Source organism: Melospiza georgiana, chromosome 15, assembly GCF_028018845.1.
Source record: "Melospiza georgiana isolate bMelGeo1 chromosome 15, bMelGeo1.pri, whole genome shotgun sequence".
Lineage (NCBI taxonomy): Eukaryota > Metazoa > Chordata > Aves > Passeriformes > Passerellidae > Melospiza > Melospiza georgiana.
Genome location: NC_080444.1, coordinates 13978903 through 13997779, shown reverse-complemented (window position 1 = coordinate 13997779; position 18877 = coordinate 13978903). Strand labels below are relative to the sequence as shown.

At 44.3% G+C, this 18877-nt stretch overlaps 1 protein-coding gene across 1 annotated transcript in view; it reads right to left on the bottom strand.

The window, feature by feature from the left end:
* The window catches only part of WWC1 (WW and C2 domain containing 1), a 67583-nt gene that overhangs the window by 2917 nt on the left and 45789 nt on the right, over window positions 1-18877 (bottom strand). Inside the window, exons 9-20 of the mRNA XM_058034564.1 lie at window positions 17312-17554; window positions 15760-15849; window positions 12982-13520; window positions 8866-8974; window positions 7114-7194; window positions 6375-6461; window positions 4935-5127; window positions 3973-4125; window positions 3416-3516; window positions 2508-2655; window positions 1665-1829; window positions 201-293 (exon numbers count right to left, since the gene is read on the bottom strand). Of these exons, the coding sequence (XP_057890547.1) occupies window positions 201-293; window positions 1665-1829; window positions 2508-2655; window positions 3416-3516; window positions 3973-4125; window positions 4935-5127; window positions 6375-6461; window positions 7114-7194; window positions 8866-8974; window positions 12982-13520; window positions 15760-15849; window positions 17312-17554 (2002 nt within the window). The remainder of the gene's footprint in view (window positions 1-200; window positions 294-1664; window positions 1830-2507; window positions 2656-3415; window positions 3517-3972; window positions 4126-4934; window positions 5128-6374; window positions 6462-7113; window positions 7195-8865; window positions 8975-12981; window positions 13521-15759; window positions 15850-17311; window positions 17555-18877) is intronic.

Here is an 18877-nt window from a genome sequence, read left to right as displayed (position 1 = left end):
GTTTTAATTGAGTTCTAACTTAAACGTTCCTGTCATAATCTGATATTTCAAAGAATCCTTGAGAGACTTCTCACACACAAAGAAAAGGTTGTGAATGAAAGCATGTGGCAACTGATTTATGTTTGCAATTTTTTCTTTCAAAACAGTTTTATTATTTTTGTGCCTGTGTTAGAGGAAAATAAAAGTGGTGATGTTCTTACCCGTTTCACTCTGACACTTCGTCTCTCCATCGCGTTCCGCACGAAGGGAGGCTTTTTGGAGAGTGTGGAACTGTCACTATCACTGCGATTCAGCTGAAAAGGAAGGTGAAAACCACAAATCTTTCATGAAAGAAACACAAGCAGTGCAAACACACACTGCCAGCAAGACCAGAGGTTGCTGTAAGCAGAACTATGAAGTTTTGTGAAAAGCAGAGAGCTGTCACCCCTGTCTCAATACACAACATGCACTGGCACAGCTAGTCCCTGCCACAAGCCTTGAACTCTCTCCCTTTTTGGGAATAGGCTGTGTGCAAAGAGAGACATCAAGTTAAGCTATGATATGGGACTGCCACACTGCTCTCCTCCTGTGCAAGTAACTAGGCTGGGCAAAACAGCCCAGAAAAATAAACTATAAGTAGTAATAACAACAATAATAATACTCTTTCCTAGCATATGTAAAGCATGGGACTATTTTATTAGACATTTCTGCTTTCTCTAATCTGTATCTTTCTATAACCTGTATTTTAAGCTAGTGGTGGAAGAGGCAAGTTTACCTGAAAGCTCTTCCCCTGAGATTATCAGCTGAAGAGTTGCCATGTTACACACAGCCTGCCTTGTTTTTTGGTTATCTGTAGACCCTTACAAAGAGCTCAGCTCAAGCAGGATTTGATTTTAATTCCATTCTCATGTCCCTTCTCAAGATCTACATGTACTGTACCACTCCAGCACAGGCCACTTCTGCAGAATGAGCAGGGTTTGTTCCTCTGGAAGCACCTGCTGCTGAACCAGGGAGAACCCACACAGCAAATCTGGTCCAGCTGTATTAAAAGCCTGCCCACTTGGGACAGATCATGCATGGCAAAAGACAGTGCTTGGTTGTTTGCCAATTCCACTTAAAAGATGAGATATTTATAGTCTATTCTGACAAGATGAGATATTTATAGTCTATTCTGACCCTCAATTCAGGAAATAATTGTGAACAAACATTTCAAAGCAGGGGAAGTGACATCTGACCCAACACATGGCCTGTTCAGTTACCTTCACACAAGGCACACTGCTGACTTTCAGGCTTTCACAGTTTTTTTGCTGATGATATCAGGTACTTACCTTTCCATTTCTATCAAGGTTTTATGTTCACCTCATCTGAAGTCAGATGGACAGAACTAACTGAGTTAGCACAGAACACTTCAAGCAGCAGGAAATTGTTTAATATGCAGCTTATTCATCACTGTCTTACAGCAGCCCTTCCAGGTAGGGCAGGGCATCTCAACAAGCTGCACGTGTCACAAATATACGTGCACATATATATCTGATAAATTTGTGCTTAATGCTGTTAGTTCCAAGGCAAGATACCGACCAGGAGGTGAGGACAGAGCAACTTCTGAAGTCAGAGGGGGAGAGAAAAAAGCCCTGTTGGGTTTCTGTGAGGAATACAGAGTGAGTGAAGGCAAGCACTCTCCTTACCCGACACACGTACTGACTCTGTGGTCCTGGGGAAAATGTTTTGGAGCGGATGATGGTGCTGCCCCTGACAAACTGACTTTGGGGTGGATTTGCTGCTCTTTTGTCTTTTGGACGAACTACAGTCGAGGACTGTGCAGGGCTCTCTGTGTTGGTCTCTTTATCCACCTGAAAGACACACAGAGCAGTGTCAATGCCAGCTTTCCATATGCCCAGGACACGCCCAGGGCTGTGTGACAGCCACCTGTGCCACATCTGTGCTTGCTGCATTCAAACCCAGACATTCTTCAGCCCCTCTCATGCAGCATTCCCTGACACTTCATTCCTGGAGCTCTGCTGCATTAACTGGATTGCTCCCTAAGGGCTCTGCATCCACTGACTGCTTGCTGTACAACACAGCTGATTCCAATGGGCTTTGCCTGTGCATCCACACACCACTGTGACCTGGCAATCCCACAGAGAGCAGGTAGGATTTTAAAGACCATTATCTTACTTGTTGTGCACCTGCAGCAAAGATCCAAACTAATGCACAGAGGGAGCTGTGTACAGCACACCCCTGTTTGACTACAGTTACACTCAGAATTAAACAAGCTCCAAACCACTGTCGCATTAATGAAAACAGATTTCATGAGCAGCAAAGACAAGGCATGAAAAGGTGCTGTACTAACTGTGGGACAAAATGGTCACACAGAGTTATTTACAAAGATTTCAGGTAGATAAACATTTAATCATCAATGGTGAACTTCCAAATAACTGCTGTAGCCTTGCTCAGCTCAGCAACAACCCAGTCAGCTGAGTAATGGGAAGCTTAAATCATCTTTCTGCTCAAAAGGCCCTTGACTGTACCTTCACTGCTGTCTCTGTGTGCAGCTGGGAATTCAGACTTTCTTCTGTATCCCACAGCGATTTTCCAGCACAGAATTCTTCCTCCTCCTCTGCTTCATTTTCACTGATCTCATCCTGTTCTTCCAGGTCAGGAACCTCTTCATCTTGCCTGAAAAGAACAGCTCTTTTATTGAACTGGCCTGTTGTGGACAATACTCTGGTGCTGCAGCAGGAGGTACCTCCTGTAAGCTGCTGGACAGAAACACGTCCCCAAGGCAGCCAGGTGTACCTGACAGGCCCTGCAGCCACTGAGATTACACAAATACAGGCTTAGAAAGGAGAGAAGCTGCACCAGAAGACCACATTACTGCCAAAAACTTCATCCTGACCTGGCTTCAACAGAAGCAAGATGAGGGTTCAGCCATGTGGTCTGAGTTTAAGGCAAGTGCATCTTGAGGGGAGCTCTCAGTATGCCATTAATCTTAGTGAAAAAGTGTTACTGGACAAAATTGAAGCAGTATTTTAACACCCTTTTCAGCTGCACTGAACTCACAGCAGGCTGCTCCATCAATCCTATTGGTCAGGCTTGCTTTCTATTTCAAATGTTGGACTTCTCTAAGGAAATCTGAATCTGAACCATATAAAGAACAGCCACATTAAAATTCAACCAAAGCCTTGCACCACAGAGGGGAGTTTTCAGGGTATCCATAAAAGACTGTACAAATAACAAAATTAGCATAGTGCTACTGACAATTTTCAACATTTATCAGTTTTGTTCTCATTTTCTAAGCACAGCTTCCAGAAGAAACAGGATTTTTCACCAAACAGCAAAAGAAGGAGCCTCCCACAGCTCAGTATAATCTGCTTTTTCTTCTGCAGCCAAATGCTCTGGTAACCCCACAACATGAAGATGGTAGGATGGCACCTACCAGCTCTCTCCACTAGTTAAAGTGCTTCTGCTTTCCTCCAGTTTCTTCTCCACAGCTTCCAGTTCAACAGCTGTCTGCTCTAAGAGTGCTGAGACAGAGTCCTGAGGAGAGAAAGAGGTTTTTGGTGAGGAAATGACTACCAGAGAGTGCAGAGTGCCCAGCCTGTGTGGTGAGAAGAGCCCCAGAGCAGCCCCGTGGGCACAGCTGGCCCAGCTCCCCCAGCCCGTGCAGCTCCAGGCTGAGCACCCTCCGTGCCCTGCATGTGCCAACTCTGCCCTGACCTGCCCAGCAGCTTCATGGCAGCACTGCAGGAAGGCTGGAGCCCACACATCACTCACTCATCCCTCAGCTTCCTGAGCAGAGATTTCAGTAAGTGTTTAGCCCGGGACAAGGGCATTTCTGGAATCAACAAGTTAATTATTTTGCTGCACTTAACAACACATTCAGGTTGTAAACATAAACACAGCAGCCTTCACTTCTCTATAGTAACAGCCACACAAACCCTCTTGCTAGTCCTGTTTAGAAGAGATTTGCTCAATTGAAGCAGCTGTTCTTACTGTTTTTTCAGTGCAGGCTACTTCAGAGTGGCTGTTTCCTTGTTTACTTTTCCTGTTTTGCTTCTGCTGATATTTATAACTAAGGAGGTTGTACCAACGGGTTGATTTCTCTCCGGATCTGCAGATTTCAGCAAGGCTAATTTGTGCTCCACCCTATTGAGAGCAAAAACACAGTTTCAGTGTAATACTAAAATGAACAGCTACCACACCAGTCAGAAAAAAATTCAGGGTGAAAATCTAGGACTGCTTAATTTTGGCAAATTCAACAAAAAGAAAAACTGGCTGTTTATCCCATTTCAACACCACTAGTAATGCTTTATGTTCAGTTATTTTTAGCATTGCCAAGGGCTTCCAATATAAGTAGCAAGTGTTTCACTAGAGCTTCACTGTAACAGGAATCCAGAAGTAAAAACAGTGCTACTGCAGGAGGAGAAATTACAGCCAGAGTTTCAAAGAGAAAGGAACAGGAGAGGATGACACCCTTTCAAGAAATTTGCAAGGCTGACAAAAATCACTGCCCAAACCCAGGATGTTTTAGCTTTGTATATCCCATTTCTCTTCATCTGCCTTGTCATTTTTTAAAAATTACATTTAGTACATAAACTAATGTATCCAAAACCAAAGTAATTGGTTCTCAATTGCAATACCAAAAATGTTTTTAAAAGGAAGAAAACTAGTTAAAGAGTTTGACAGAAGAAAACTAATTAAGAGTTTGACATTAGATCATGAAGGAGATATATCTAGTGGTCTGACAAGGTAGTTCTGCAACATAACACTTATCTCATAATTGTTTTTCCTGATGGAAATTGTCATTGCAAAGAACGCTGTGGGGGAGAGACCACATAGCTAAAGATTATCAGGAAGGCTTTCACAGAAATTGCCGTACCTCAGGAGTGCAACATCGTGCCTAATTAAAAAGAGGAAACAAACACAGACTTACTGAAACAGAGCTGGATACTCACCAAACATTCTTCAAGGTGAGACTTATCTACAGTGCAAACATCAACTCTCAGTGTCTTCTGGCGCAGCGCTGGGTAGGAGATGGAGACGCAGAAGAGCTCGTTGTACAGCAGGCTGTCGGCAGCGTCCGCGGGCCGCGTGCGGAACAGGCAGCTCGTGCTCTCCGAGCAGGGCAGCACGGCCACACGGATGTTCCTGCGGGACACACTGCGCTCAGCTCTGCCCTCCCTGCCCCTGTGCAGCTCCCACAGCCCTCACTGACAGTCAGCCTGCTGTCTGTGCAAACCCAGAGCACCACAGGCAATATTTCTGCGTCTGCTCTGGGGTGCCCTGACCCCCAGGGGAGCACTGACTCTGCCCCTCACTCATGGAGAAAGTTTCCCAGACTTCAAGATAAACTATAATCCACAAAATACATTATAGAGAGCAGTGTAAGTGTATCACTTGGTGAGAAATTCAGGTTTTGGGATTTTAGGATGTTGTGGATGGAGGCAAGATAGAGGGCACAGGGTGTCGTCCTGGGTTTCTTCTTCATGCTGCTTCTTCATGGGTTTGGGGAGCATTTTGTAATTGGGCAGCAAAGTCCCCATTGCAGCTCTCTGGGATCAGTTATTGGGTTAAAAGGGAAAATAATCTAGGTGTCAGTTTCTTAATTGGAGAGTTTAGTCTTAAAAGACCTTGTACCAAGAGACTGTTGGCCATTTTGTGCCTTCTAATGAAAAGCTGCCAAACTCACAGCAGTGAGACTGTTTTACTGATAAGAAATCATAAACACCTGAGTCCAAACATGAACTACTGTCTCAAGTGCCTTCAATCCAGGCCCAGAGAAACCCACAACTGGTAACCCACAGCTGTCCTTTCCTATTCTCTGGAGCTGCAGTCAACTGAGAAGAAAGGAACATCTTGTCACAGTGTCAGAGATGTGAAGTGGCAGGAGCTGCCACAGACTTCACCCTTCTGGACCTCATCCTCAGACATCATGGATCCTGTTTTACATGGTTGTTTACATCTGTGCAACCTGTCACACTGCTCACACCCTTCTGTCGGTAGGAACAGCAAAAATGAGTCCAATTTTTGTCAGCTTATTCAGCACACAGCTGAGTTTAAAGACCTTGTGTTTAGAACGAGTCTAACAGTAGCTGCACATTTTCCCAATCCTGTACAGGTATCCAGGGAGTTCTGCAGCAGGACAAACTCTCCCTCTTCACTCAATCCAGGTGCTCAAGGCACTGCTACAATTAAGAACCTCACCCTTTGAGGAAGAAACTGCCCCTTATTTCAGCCTACGGGTTTATTAGTTTGTAAGTGTCACCACATGATGTATGGAAACATTTCAGGAAAGGTAAATTTTTATGAGTGTGAAAACTCATAAGCCAATCTTCCTTTCATTCTCATTGGGATCCAACTCAAATATATCAAGTGTGTTTGTTTCACCCACTTACACTTTTTGATCTTGTTGTAACAGCAGTGCTGGAACATTACTCAGCTGGATGACCAATATGGCAAATTGTTTATTTTTGTCATCATATCTGAATCAGAAACAGACAGAAAAGCATTATTATTAGAGAATTCTGCCTTGGACTCTGTGGCTGAGTATTTCACACAAGCAATACAAAAAATTTACAAATAACAATATAATGCAACTATGACTCACCCACAGTTTAGAACAAAACCAGTTTCCTATGACATCAAGTTTTGCTATCAGAACATCCAGAATATAGAACAGTCCAGAACTTAAGGGTTCAGATACAATGGACTGTATATTTGACCTAACACACATTGCTTTTCTTGGGGTCTCGTTAAATTGCTGCATTGTAGCTGTAATTTTTTGAGAGGCCTTAATGGCTGCAATATGGAAAAGTTATAAGTAAAAATACTTGCAGTACAACAGTGAGGATGTAATGAGTAACCTTTTGCTTTGGATGGCTGGGACAAATGAGTTTTGTACTACTTCTTTTTCTCAAATCCCACTTAACTACCAAGAAGTCATTTAAGGAGGATGTCTCGGTGCCTGCCCTCCTACACCTTACCCACTACTGTGGGGTAATTCTTAATTTCACTAAAAAAGGGCATCACTTAGTTAATACCAATAGGACACAAGAAGAAAACAGCACAGAAAGCACTATCCCATTTATCATCCTTCCCACTGGAAGGCAAATCCATAAAATATGTGGCACATACCTCATTGCAATTTGCACTTTGGCTGTTCCAGCTGCTTCTGCATCATCACTGTCAAACACCATCACTTCTGACACACACGGTCTGAAAGGAACCAACAACAATTAAGGATTTGATTTGCCTCTTATTGAAGTGTTTGCATTTAAGTGATACAAGATCTTTTCCCTTCCATTCAGGGGTTTGGTATATGGATTTTGTAAAATTAGCAGCTAAAAGAAAGCCCATTTAAGAAGTAAGTGCAATCAGCCTTAGAGGTATGTGTTACAGTGCTTATCAGCAGAAAGTCATATGTCTTCCCTCTTCACTGCCAAAAGGAAAAAAAGCCACACAAAAGACTGCGAAAATAAGGCAGTGGGGGATTTTTAAAGGGTTCCGTTGACTGGTTTTTAGCAAAAACGGCTGACTGCCCAGCAAGAGAAATGTGACTTAACAACTGCAATCCTGTCCTGCATCATGACAGCAAAAATTCTCAACTTTTATTAGATTTAAGTAATTCCTTTGTTTCTTTAAGAAATCAAACTTTCTTAAGCACATTAAAAGTGACAGAGTACACTGACTGGCCTTGCTGGAAACAGCTATTCTGCATCATCTCCCTCCCAATGTATTCCTCCTCCCAAGTTTTATGCACTGAGAGTCCCCAAAACGACATTCATTGTCTAATTGCCTCGAGAGGCTATGCTGTAGCACATGAAAAGAGGATTAGCATTCTTCTCTTCTAAGTGCTTTCCATATTACTGCTCAGCACCCTCTTGCATTTTGTTACATTTCAGCTGCAGAGGGTGGCTCATCCCACCCTCACCACTTGGACAGGCACCAAAATGACACTGCAGGCACCACAGGGGCTGGCAAGCTGATAACCCAAACAAAAGTAGCATCAGAGATGTGAGTGTGCATGGGATGCCTCCTGTGACTGTCCCAATCCCCTCTCCACTCCCACAGAAGGGACACAGGGCCCTGGGACACCCAACCCTGACTGCTTGGGCCCAGGAGCTCAATTTACTGAAGCACTGCACTCCATTGTCAAAGTGAATTGTGCTGTAAACATAAAAATTACTAATTTATCTAGAGAATTAATGAAGATCACTAATGAACAGGGGGCATCTGAGATGAGCGATATATCACCTCTACAGCTGTGTTTTGCAACTAACAACCCTATAATTCACCTGAATGCTAATAAAAGCAGTAAGAAAACCTACATGAGATGCAGGTACCAGTAAGATCAGTCCCTTCCAGGGAACACTTTGACAAAGCCCCCACAGACAATCCAGAAAACCAGCAAGAGCAGTGACTCCCTGCTGTGCCCTTAGTGGGAGTGGGCATCACAGCCTGCTCTGGCTCCATGCACTTGGGAACTGCATCACATCATCAGGCAGTTCAAGGTGCTTCCTTAAACATCCCAAGGTTGGCTGAGGGGTGTCACTGACTGGGAGGAGAGGAGCTTTGCTCCTACCCCAGATGGCTCCACCTCCCCCTGCCAAGGCAGCACCCAGGGCTGAGCAGCACCTCCACAAACAGGCCAGCTCTTCAACCAGCTCTCTGTGAGCTTCCTTTCAGCTGCTTCTCTTATGGGAAGCACAGGTCATTTTGATAATCAAATTCAACCTGCTCGCAGTTCTTTTCAGAAGTATTAAGAAACCTGAGATTGAGAACTTTAGCCATCAAATTACAAACAAAGGTCATAACCAGCAGTATTGCAGGTGACTTTTGGCAAAGCTGAGTCATTGGCTTGGTCCTGGAGAGAGATGTGATGTCTACCTTTGTACAGATGCCTCGTACACCCCGCTGTCTCCAGCAACAGATTCATCAGACACTGCAGCTGACACACCTGCCACCTTCAGAGCTGTCCCTCCAGCTGTGTTAATACCTAGGAAAGCACAAAAAAGGAAAACCAAAAGCAGGTGTTAATGAAAACAAACTGTCTGGATAAGCAGCAGCTTTTCTTCTTATCCTCCCCGTGAATTGCATTTTTTCCCCCCTGCCAGGTATTGTTAAGCAACAGCACATTTCTGGAGACTCAGGGGACACAGGTTGGGCTCAAAGGTGGCCTTGAAGTGAGGGAATGTTTCAAACTGCCCTGAAGAACACAAAGTCCCAGGAAAACAGGAGGAATAGATTGTGTGGTGGAGGTGAGGGAGGGATTCATGGCACAGTGAGTGCCCAGTTACTCCCTGGGCCCTGCAGCAGTGTGAGGGCTGAGATTACACGGCTGTGTTACAGCTGCTTGCCCTGGCACCTCTCTGGGCACAGGAGAGGAGGGAGAGGCAGGAGAGGCTTCCAAAGCCCTGGAAAGGCAGGGAGGTACCCATGACATGATGAGCAACCTTCAGAAACATCAGGACTTCTAAATTCTAGTGAACTTATGAATATGGACCAACAAAGCAGCTCCTACTGCAAGGCACCCTTAGGCCGGCAGCAATCACTCCAGAGAGCAGGGGCTGGGCAAGCACTGCTGAGCTGGCTCTGGCTAGGCATGCATCATGTGGAGCTGCATTTCCCACCTGGAGAGCTCATACCAAGAGGGGAACAGCAAAAAAACACCACCTAAATCCAAATGTTTGTGTACACAGGACAAAAGGCAGGTCCAGAAAGACCAGGTTAACTAGCTGAACATGGAGAGAAAGAGATTTATGGGATTCAAAAGAATCGTTATATACAGGAATACAGGGAAAAGGAGATAGGGAAGAGAAACCAAAGAAGGTGAAGCAAGTTTTGCACAGAGATGTTATCTCACATAGATTTCTTGTGCTTCAAAACACAGAAAGGTTCTCCCTGGAAACCTGCAGACTCTGCATCTTTCAACATTTCAGCGGAGTGGAGCTGCAGCCAAGAGTCTGGGGAGCTCCATCTGCCAGTGTGGCTAACGAGTGCTGGGCTGTACCCAGCTCTTGGCTCATCCTCAGGGATGTGGGAGACCTGCTCCAAGAGTGAGGAGTGCCATGTGGAGCACGGGAGCAGCTGGAGCCCCACAGCAGCAGGGCAGCACACTCCCCTCCAATGCGCTTTTGTTTTTCACAAGTGATCCTTCTTTCCCACAGACTCAGACAAACACATGCCCCCAAGCCAGTATATGGTTCCAATGCTTATTTTCTTTATTACAAAGGAAGTTTGGGTTCTGGTTGGTTTTCTGGGGTTTGAGTTTGTTTTTTCTTTTTTTTTTTTTTTTTTTGTGTTGTTTTCTTCACCGTCTCACAAAGCCACTTAAAGAATTAAATCCAGCTTTGAATAAACTGGTGGAAAAGTGTGCAAGGCTTATGGAATACCATAAGGACATAAGGACTTGGAAGCCAACAGCAGAGGGTGCTACAGGTAACTCCAATCCTCTGAGACACCTGTGCCATTTTGGGCCCATTTATCCATGGATTTTTGACACCAAAACATGGCATTTCTCATTTGGTACTCCCATGGAGCCACTGGACAGAAATGGAATGTCCAGAGCTTTTCCCATAGGCCAATCCACATGAATAGAAGTTAGCACCTGTAACACAATGTTTCAGTCCTTAACTGAAACCAAGGGATCCATTTGACACTGGCACTCCCAGTTTAATCCATCCTGCCATCTGCCAGGGCCAGGCTCCTGCAGTGCTGTGCATCACAGGCTGTGCTAGAGGTACGTGGGCAGGGTCAAAACTTCTTTCCTCAATTCTCCTTCATACCTCCTAGCCCATGGTTTTAATAGGAAAATCACTTCTTCCCCACTGGCTGGCTCCTAAATCTGATTCTTTGAGTTTTACACCCCAATGCTGCTCTGGGAATCCCTTTCCATGGGACTGGCTCCCTGGGAAAGGCACTGCAGGTTGGCCTCCACACACCAAACTTTTCTTTCTCCCTCAGTTCCCACTGCCATGGAGTCATTCCAGCACAGAAAGCCTCACTCCTGACCACCTCCCCCAGCACCTCAGGCCAAGGGGTGAATACACAGAGTGCACAACAGTGCAGTGAGCTCTGTACAGCAGGGTGCTACAGTGTAAAGCTGAATAAAGATGAATGGTTCCCTGACAACAATTCCAGCCACCCCTTTCCTTACTGGTTTTGCAAAAGGCTTGGAAAGCTCAGCCTTTTCATGCGGCTAATTAACAAAAGATTTGGACTTTCAGCTTTTAGTCTTAAGTCTCTGAAGAGATATCACACTAATAAGAAAGTTTATGGAAGAGTTCAGAACTGACCCAACTCTCCTCCATTTTTCCAAGCAGGTGGATAACACTACCTGTGGTGTTTCATGGATTTTTTCAATCACATCAAGAATTTAAAGACTGCTCTTCTCTTCCTGCAATGGGCCTTGAAGACCCAGGCCATGCACTGTCCTCACATCCAGATAATTTAATCAGAGAACGCTGAACCTGCCAGATCCCAGGTTTTGCTATTAGCTTCCCTTAAATCACTCAGGTGTTCTTCAGGTGAGAAAGGCAACCTTATTTCAGTTTCAAAGCAGAGGAGGTTCTGATCTAGCAGAAGGCAGCAGCAAAGCCCTCAGACACAGTGCTCTGCTCTGCTTCCATAACACGTGAGCGTGCTTTGCCCAGGGCTGACCACCCCAGAGCCAGCCCCTGCATTTTGGGCTACACTGAGCCCCCACCCCCAAAATGCCTCAGGAGTGGAATCTCATCTCATTATTGCCCTGAAATAAACTACTTATGGTGATTATTTTGTCTGCTGACTGGCTAACAGCAGTAATCACTTAATCTGCTTAACACCTGAGCTTTCACTTTAACAGCCTTGGCAAATCTTGAAGAGCTAAAAAGGTTAAAACTAATCAGCATCCAGTTCTAATAAGAATAATTAGTGTTTCCTACTCAAATGCATAATACCTCTTGCTTGTAGGAAAATGGCAGCTCAAAGGAAAGATTTGCACTTGTGTTTTTTATTGTGTTTTAAATAATGTCGGGCTTCTTAATGCAGAAGGTGGTGATAACATGGTACTGGTTCCCTTTATTCACACAGGCTGTTCAATAATCCCACGAAAAGCAGAAACAAACTGTTCTGCTGCTTCACAGGACTGTAGCTTGCAAGTTTATATTGCCTTTAAAGCTCTTCCTCACTGCAGCTACAAATCCTGTCCTTTCACTCAATCCTTGTTGGATTTAACCCAACTACAGTCACAAGGGCCTCAGACAGGCCCTAGCACTGTGCCCTGCCTGTGCCAACTGCTTCAGCCCATCCATTCCAAAAAAGGATGAACCCTTCCCACCCACCAACAAGCCATATGCATATATGAGAACATCCACTACCTCTAAATGTCTTATTTTATCATGCTTACAATCTAAACACGTTTTTGTTGCTAAGAGACCAAAACAGCAGAATTCGAGCACAGCCTTGACATGTCTGCTCAGCTGAAATTAATAAATTCATTGCCACTGATTTACTGGGAACCAGAGCAGGATTTTATGCGTACCAAGATGGTGGGGAGGGATTATTATCACTAAAATTTGTTAACTATTAGGCTAAATGGCTTTTCCAGCCCTCCTCAAAAGCTTGGTCAAAAACTTTGCATATCAGTATGGCACTGTGTGTCTCCCAGACCCAAAACAATACTTGACATTCTGAATAGCTCAGTGCCAGATCAAAGCAGGAATCCCACCATGACCATCTATATTTGCACATGAAATCCCAGTGATTTGTGTACACACACATGTGTGTACAATAAAAACACACCTAAATCAGCCTCCTGCAAGACTCATTAGATCAGTATTTTTGTGTACAAATTAAAATACCAGCCCTCCCTCCCAAACAAGACAGAACACAGAGCTGAAAACATTTTTCAACATAAAGATAACAAGAATGACAGACAGCTTCTGAAACACTTGCTTCTCAGTGCTTTATGAACTACATTAAATATAAATGCATGCAGTGCATGCAAATCTTTTCTTACCATACCTTGACCTAGATGTTTATCTCCTGCTCGAGGCTCTTCCAGTCTGCAGTTGCCACTCCCAGAGTTTAGGGTGAGTTCTGACAGATTTGCACTTATCTCTGCATCATCAAAATCCATATGGCTTGAAAAGGCATCACCTGTTAGGAGTGGGTCTATCACCAGTGGAGAGCAAGGTGGGGATGGAGAAGAGAGAGATGACCTTGGGGACAGTGATGTCATGGATTTGGGAGTACCAGACAAGGACCTCAGAGCCTGCATGCGACTCGTGCTATCTGCTTTTTGAGTTTTTGCCACTTCATTCTCGTGAATAGTGGTGATGCAGCCTGATGGCCTAAACCCTGTGGCTCCTTCCAAGAGCAAGTCAAGCTTGTTTTGATATTCTGAGTCCAACTGCTCCAGCTGCTCCAGGTGCTCGTAGTAGAGATCAGTGAAACTGGCCGAGGTGGACGAGTCCTGGCTGGAGGTGGCAAGAGATCCTCTGCTGGATGCAAGAGAGCCAGGGCTGCTGCTCGAGGAGAGGGAAAGCATGCTGGTGGAGAGACTGAAGGAAACAAGTCAGAAAACCATGACACTTGTGATTTCTCATGAAAGCACTGCAGTGTCAGCACATGTCTCAGCCCACAGGTGCTGCTTTGTTAGCTCAGGCCACACGCATTAGTCCCCAGAGCAACCCAGAACCACAGTCTGCACAGCAGGAACACTGGGGCACTGCTCAGCGACACAGTATCCATCATTCACATTTCTCTACTCACCATCTCAGACTCCTGAGAGTCCTTGTTTAGCCAAAACAACTCTAATGAACAGTTTCAAACCAATTAAAATTAGTGCCGTCCCCCTCCTCCCACATCTCTCTGGAAAGTATCTATGGCTCCTGTTAATCTCCAAAGCAGACTGCAAAAACCAGCAAGGCCCATGCAAGAAGATGAAGTTATTGCAATGAACTGTCTGACCATGTGGAAATTTCCTTCCATTTGCCTCAATCTTGGAGCTGCAGCCAAAAGGCAATATCACAGCTGCCTGGAGCTGGCCCTCAGAGATCACAGCAGCCAGCAGTTCCCAGGAAGCTGGCAGCATTTCTCCATGTGAAAGGCTGCTGCATGGAACCCAGGGCCAAGAGAGCAAGGGAAAAAGCTGGGGCTGGGCTGTGAAATCAATTCACACGCCTTATTTATCCCTGGAGTTCTAGGTTCAGAACATAACCGACAACAAAATTAATTTTAAGCAGGTGCTGAATAGAAGTCTGTCCAGATGAGAAAGTCCAGACACCACAGCACAGTTTTCTGCTCAGGAGACCCAGCAAATATTCCAGTAGTGACTACAACATGTACCATCTCCAGAAATTCCATTTAAACCAAAACTACTGCTCTGCATATTGAAGACCTTGGTTATTATTGACCCTCACTTCAGATGGGGATTAGCTATTGAAAAAATTCTGAATATGTATAAGTGCCTTATGTTGCCCCACTGAAAAACAGTGAGATATTAATAAGCCTAATAATCCCTTATTTATTATTTATAGGGTAAAAGCTGGAAGCTACAGTTGTATAATTACATCCATGACCTTATGAGAAAAAGGCAAGTATGCTGTATTTAGTATAATTTTGGCAGAAAATGTCTTCTAACAGATGTGCACTGCAGCACATTTGCTCAAAAAAGCTTCTGATAGATGTTTTTCCATATTGGCAGTATATACACATCTGTTGAAGCCTAATGAATTTACAGCTTTTCAGTGTACTTTACTATGAAAAAGGAGGAGTTTTAAATTAATCTTTTCCCTGTCAAAAAAACTGGGCTCAATTTCCTTTTGTACATGCCCTTGAATGCCAGACATTTTGCATTAGGGGTTAATAACAAACACTTATTCTTATGAAGGAGCATGCCAAGAACACTGGGCACACGGTTAGGAAGAAATTAGTTTCACATGCTTCTTGGTCACCTCAAAAGATCCCTAATCAGCTAGGTGAAATGAAAATATGATGCATTTCCACTGCATAAAAGCCTCACAGATAGCTATTCTCCATGCTGGCTTATTTACATGTCAGTCTTGCACTATGATTTCTTTCCAGTCTTTTCGGTGTCATCTTCACAAAATGAAACAGAATCCAAGTGGAGCAGAAGCTACAAACAGAGTAAATTCAGTACACACTGGTAGGAAAAAACCTCAACCAAACAAAAACCCCACCAAACTTTCTTGCTGTCAGAATGATAAAAACATACTTTTAGCAAAATGATTTGGCCTTAGTGCCTGCAGTCATGCATTAGTCTGCAAATAACAATCCTGTTTTCTCCCAAAACTACAGCCTGAACTAGACCATATGAACCACAACAGATTTGGGAATATCTCCATATATATTGTCCACATTGCAAGCCACAGCACACTTGGAATTAGAGAAATATGATCATTCATCCATTAATGTGTAATTGCATTAGTGAGATTCACTCCACTTGCTGTCAAGCTGTCATTAATATACTTTATTCATGTAATACTTCAGTAATTCAAACTTTAGTGAATAAATCTCAGCTCTCCCTGGTCACCTGAGTATTACTGAAATAGAAGCAAAGTCCTGCTGTGAGACAGAGGCACCACCAGGAGGTTGAAAAGCGCCCATCTAAACTGACCTAAGATCCCAAGGCTTCTCCTTCCCCTGACTACACAGGGGCCTGAGGCCACTCCTGAAAGGCCTTTCAGCCCTCAGCTGGGAGCTGGGGTTGTCAGCAGAGGAAGGCAGTGGCCCCATGTGCAGCAAAAGCAGCCCCAGCTGCTGGGAAGGGTCACCTACCTCTTGAGCTGGCTGTGCAGCACGGCCACCAGGCGCGTGGTTTCCTCCAGCTCTCGGACAAGCTGATTTCTTTTGCTGCTCAACTTCAGTCTAAGAGAAGGTCAAACAGAGAGACAAGCTAAAGCAGTATTTACTATTTTAAATAAGGAGTAAAGGAAAAAAATCTACTTTTTTTTTTTTTTGCTGTGAAATCCTACAAATTTGATAGGAATACCCAGGACAGAATTTGGTCAAGATGTGTAAGTGTTTACCAACTTAAGAAACTTTTCAAATGCAGAACTCAGTCCTGAAAACATTCACAGCAAGACAAAATAATTACAGCTGGTACCATAGAAGTAAATGCTTCTAGGATCAGGCCTCAAAAGAGCTGGGCAGATTTTACTCACTATACACTATTGCATTCCTATAGTTCCTGTGCTAATAAAAGTATAAATGTCTTCATTTCCTTCCACTAAAGTCTATGGATGATTAAGGGTTACCTGATTTAGTTATTAACCATCTCATTACAGCTTTACATTATTGGCTTTAGCAGTATCCCAGCTTTATTTCCCCCCTGAACTGGTTTGAGACAAATACATGTGCACGTGGGTGCTCACACTCTAAGTGAACAGTCCTTTGGACACAAAATCCTTCCCCATACAGGTGTAATGTCTTTGGCACTCTAGAATGTGGTAATAATCCCAAAAATCCCAAATGAAGGGGTTCACTTAGGGCAAGGCAAGAACCAATTGTCAAACCACAGATATTTCAGGCAGGTAAAAGTCTCATGGTCAAGACATTTACATTTTTTCCAGCATGATAAAACTATGAAAAGCCTATGCAGAAAATTGGTGTCAGCTGGACAATGACCATGTAGAAGAAATGAAAAGATGGAGCCAAAGAGAGAGTGAATGCAGTGTGCCTATTCCATATATGTTCAAGGGACTGCAGCTACCAGAAACACTGCTGAGGCACCCTCATTAATGCATCCAGACTGTAAAACACCTGTAGGCAATGCCTCATGCAGTATTCATCCCCACTGCACATTCCCCTGAGATCTCCCCCTGCAACACAGGTAAAATTAAGGAAGAAAGTTGGCATTTTTTTCAGCTAGTTTAGATTCACAGGATATTCCCTGCAAGCCCCACAGCCCTGTCAAATACCAGATCCTACAGGAATCACATACAAGGATGCTCAGAACAAACGGCAAATTTAAGGAATTTAAAATTCCATCTGCTGACATTTACCAAGGCCCAGACTGCACAGCAAGTGTAGAAGCTGATGTGAGGTGCTGGCTGCATACAGAAATGTTACACTACACCAACACTACACTGGGCTATTTTCAGCACTCTTTACATTCCCATAAAGGATCCATTGTAGGAACAGCAACCTTTCCCCAGTGGCACAGGAAGCCTTGCAGATGGGTTATTTGGGAGATGAGCTGAGAAGCTCTCTGAGTAGAGTGTGCTGGGAATGTGAGGGCACTACTGTGGGCACTCAGCCAGGGGATGCTCGTGCTTGCTCCCAGTCACCTCTTGTCCAAAAAGGCCCTGCCCTGTGCCCACTAACCCACCTCTCAGTGAGAGCTTTGCTCTGAGTGTCTCTAGCAGCCTGAAGGTCCTCCTCCAGGCGCCTCCTCTCTGTCTCCAGTCTCTCCACCTCTCCTCGAGTCCATTTTCTGGGGCTGATAAATCTCATTTCTTTCAAGAGCTCCTCCTTCTCGTTAATCAGGATCAGTCGGTCCCGCTCAGAGTCCAGCACGCCAGGCCAGGCCTCGCTGTCAAGCTTGGCCAGCTGGATTTTCAGGTTTGCTATTCTGCAGGGGGGAAAAAAATGCAAGGGAGTTATTCCCTGAGGAGTGCCTGACCTCCTGCTCCAGACGCACAGAGGGGCACCATGACCAACCACATCTTCCAGAGCCCTGAGGAAGGCTCTCAGTCCAGGACAAACACCCTCATGTCCCCCTGCCCACAATGGTGCCAAGTGATAGCATCATTGCACGTGGAGAATGGGATTTTAACTCACATTTGTTCACAATGGAAAATGAACTTTCTGGCTAAATATGCAGTGTCCACCAGTCAGAGAATAATACAACAAAAGTTCTGAATGTCAGAAAAGGTGATCAGATATACTGTAAATGTTTTATATGCATTACAGCTGTGACCTGAGAGTAGTTTGTGTGGAGGGTGTGATGTGAGAGTTACCTAGTCTTTAATCACTTTTATGGAAATAACTGTGTTCTCCTCATGTACGATTCAGATAAAGATCAGTGCTTAGTCAAAAGCTTAGAAACTCTTTTTTGTCTTTGCAATGAGGAAGTGAATCATATCTCCATGCTGCTACTGCAAGAATCCACTTGTTGATTCAACACTCTGGACACTTTAAGGAGCTACTTCTGGTGCAATCTGCACTTGATATTGTGAGGAGCTGGAGAGGCAATGTGATCCTACCAAAATCCAGAGCTGCTTGTCTGCATCAGAACCAAAGCCTATTTTCATTACAGGTATCATTCCAGATTTCAGGTGAAAGCCTGTATCATCAGTCCTTCAGCACCACATCAGCTCAGGGAGGAAGATGATGACTAAAAGCAGCAACAATACAGATGCAGAATTGAGCAAGAGCTTTGTTTGACAGAGGAGGAGAGCACAGCTTGTGGCAGGTAAGGAGGTTGCTCACTCCAAATATCTGCCTGTTCTCAACTTCCCAAATATCTGACCTGCTCAGTTAGGTCCACAAATGATCAGCTTTGCAATGCAACACACAGAGAGAAGCAGAAAACCAGCAGCAGGCCAGGATACAGAACCAAAGGCAGTCCTCCCAAAGGAAGCTGCCTCCTTTGTATTCACTAAACTGCAACTGCTCAAGACCTGACAGGCTGAACATGGTAGTTTGCTGAGAAACAATAGTACAGATAAATTTGAATTAGAATTACCAAGGATCTGTGTTTCTGAACCCACCCAATCCAAAAAATCAAATGGGAAGCAGGGAATGGGAAGGACAGAATGGGCTGAGATGAAAAAAATTTGAAAAAACTTAGAAGGCAAACAAGGAGAAAAAAGTACTTTGCAAGATATTTGCAAAAAAAAAAATCACCTGACTGAACATCAGCGAGGCAAGGCATATGTCCCTCTTCATGTAA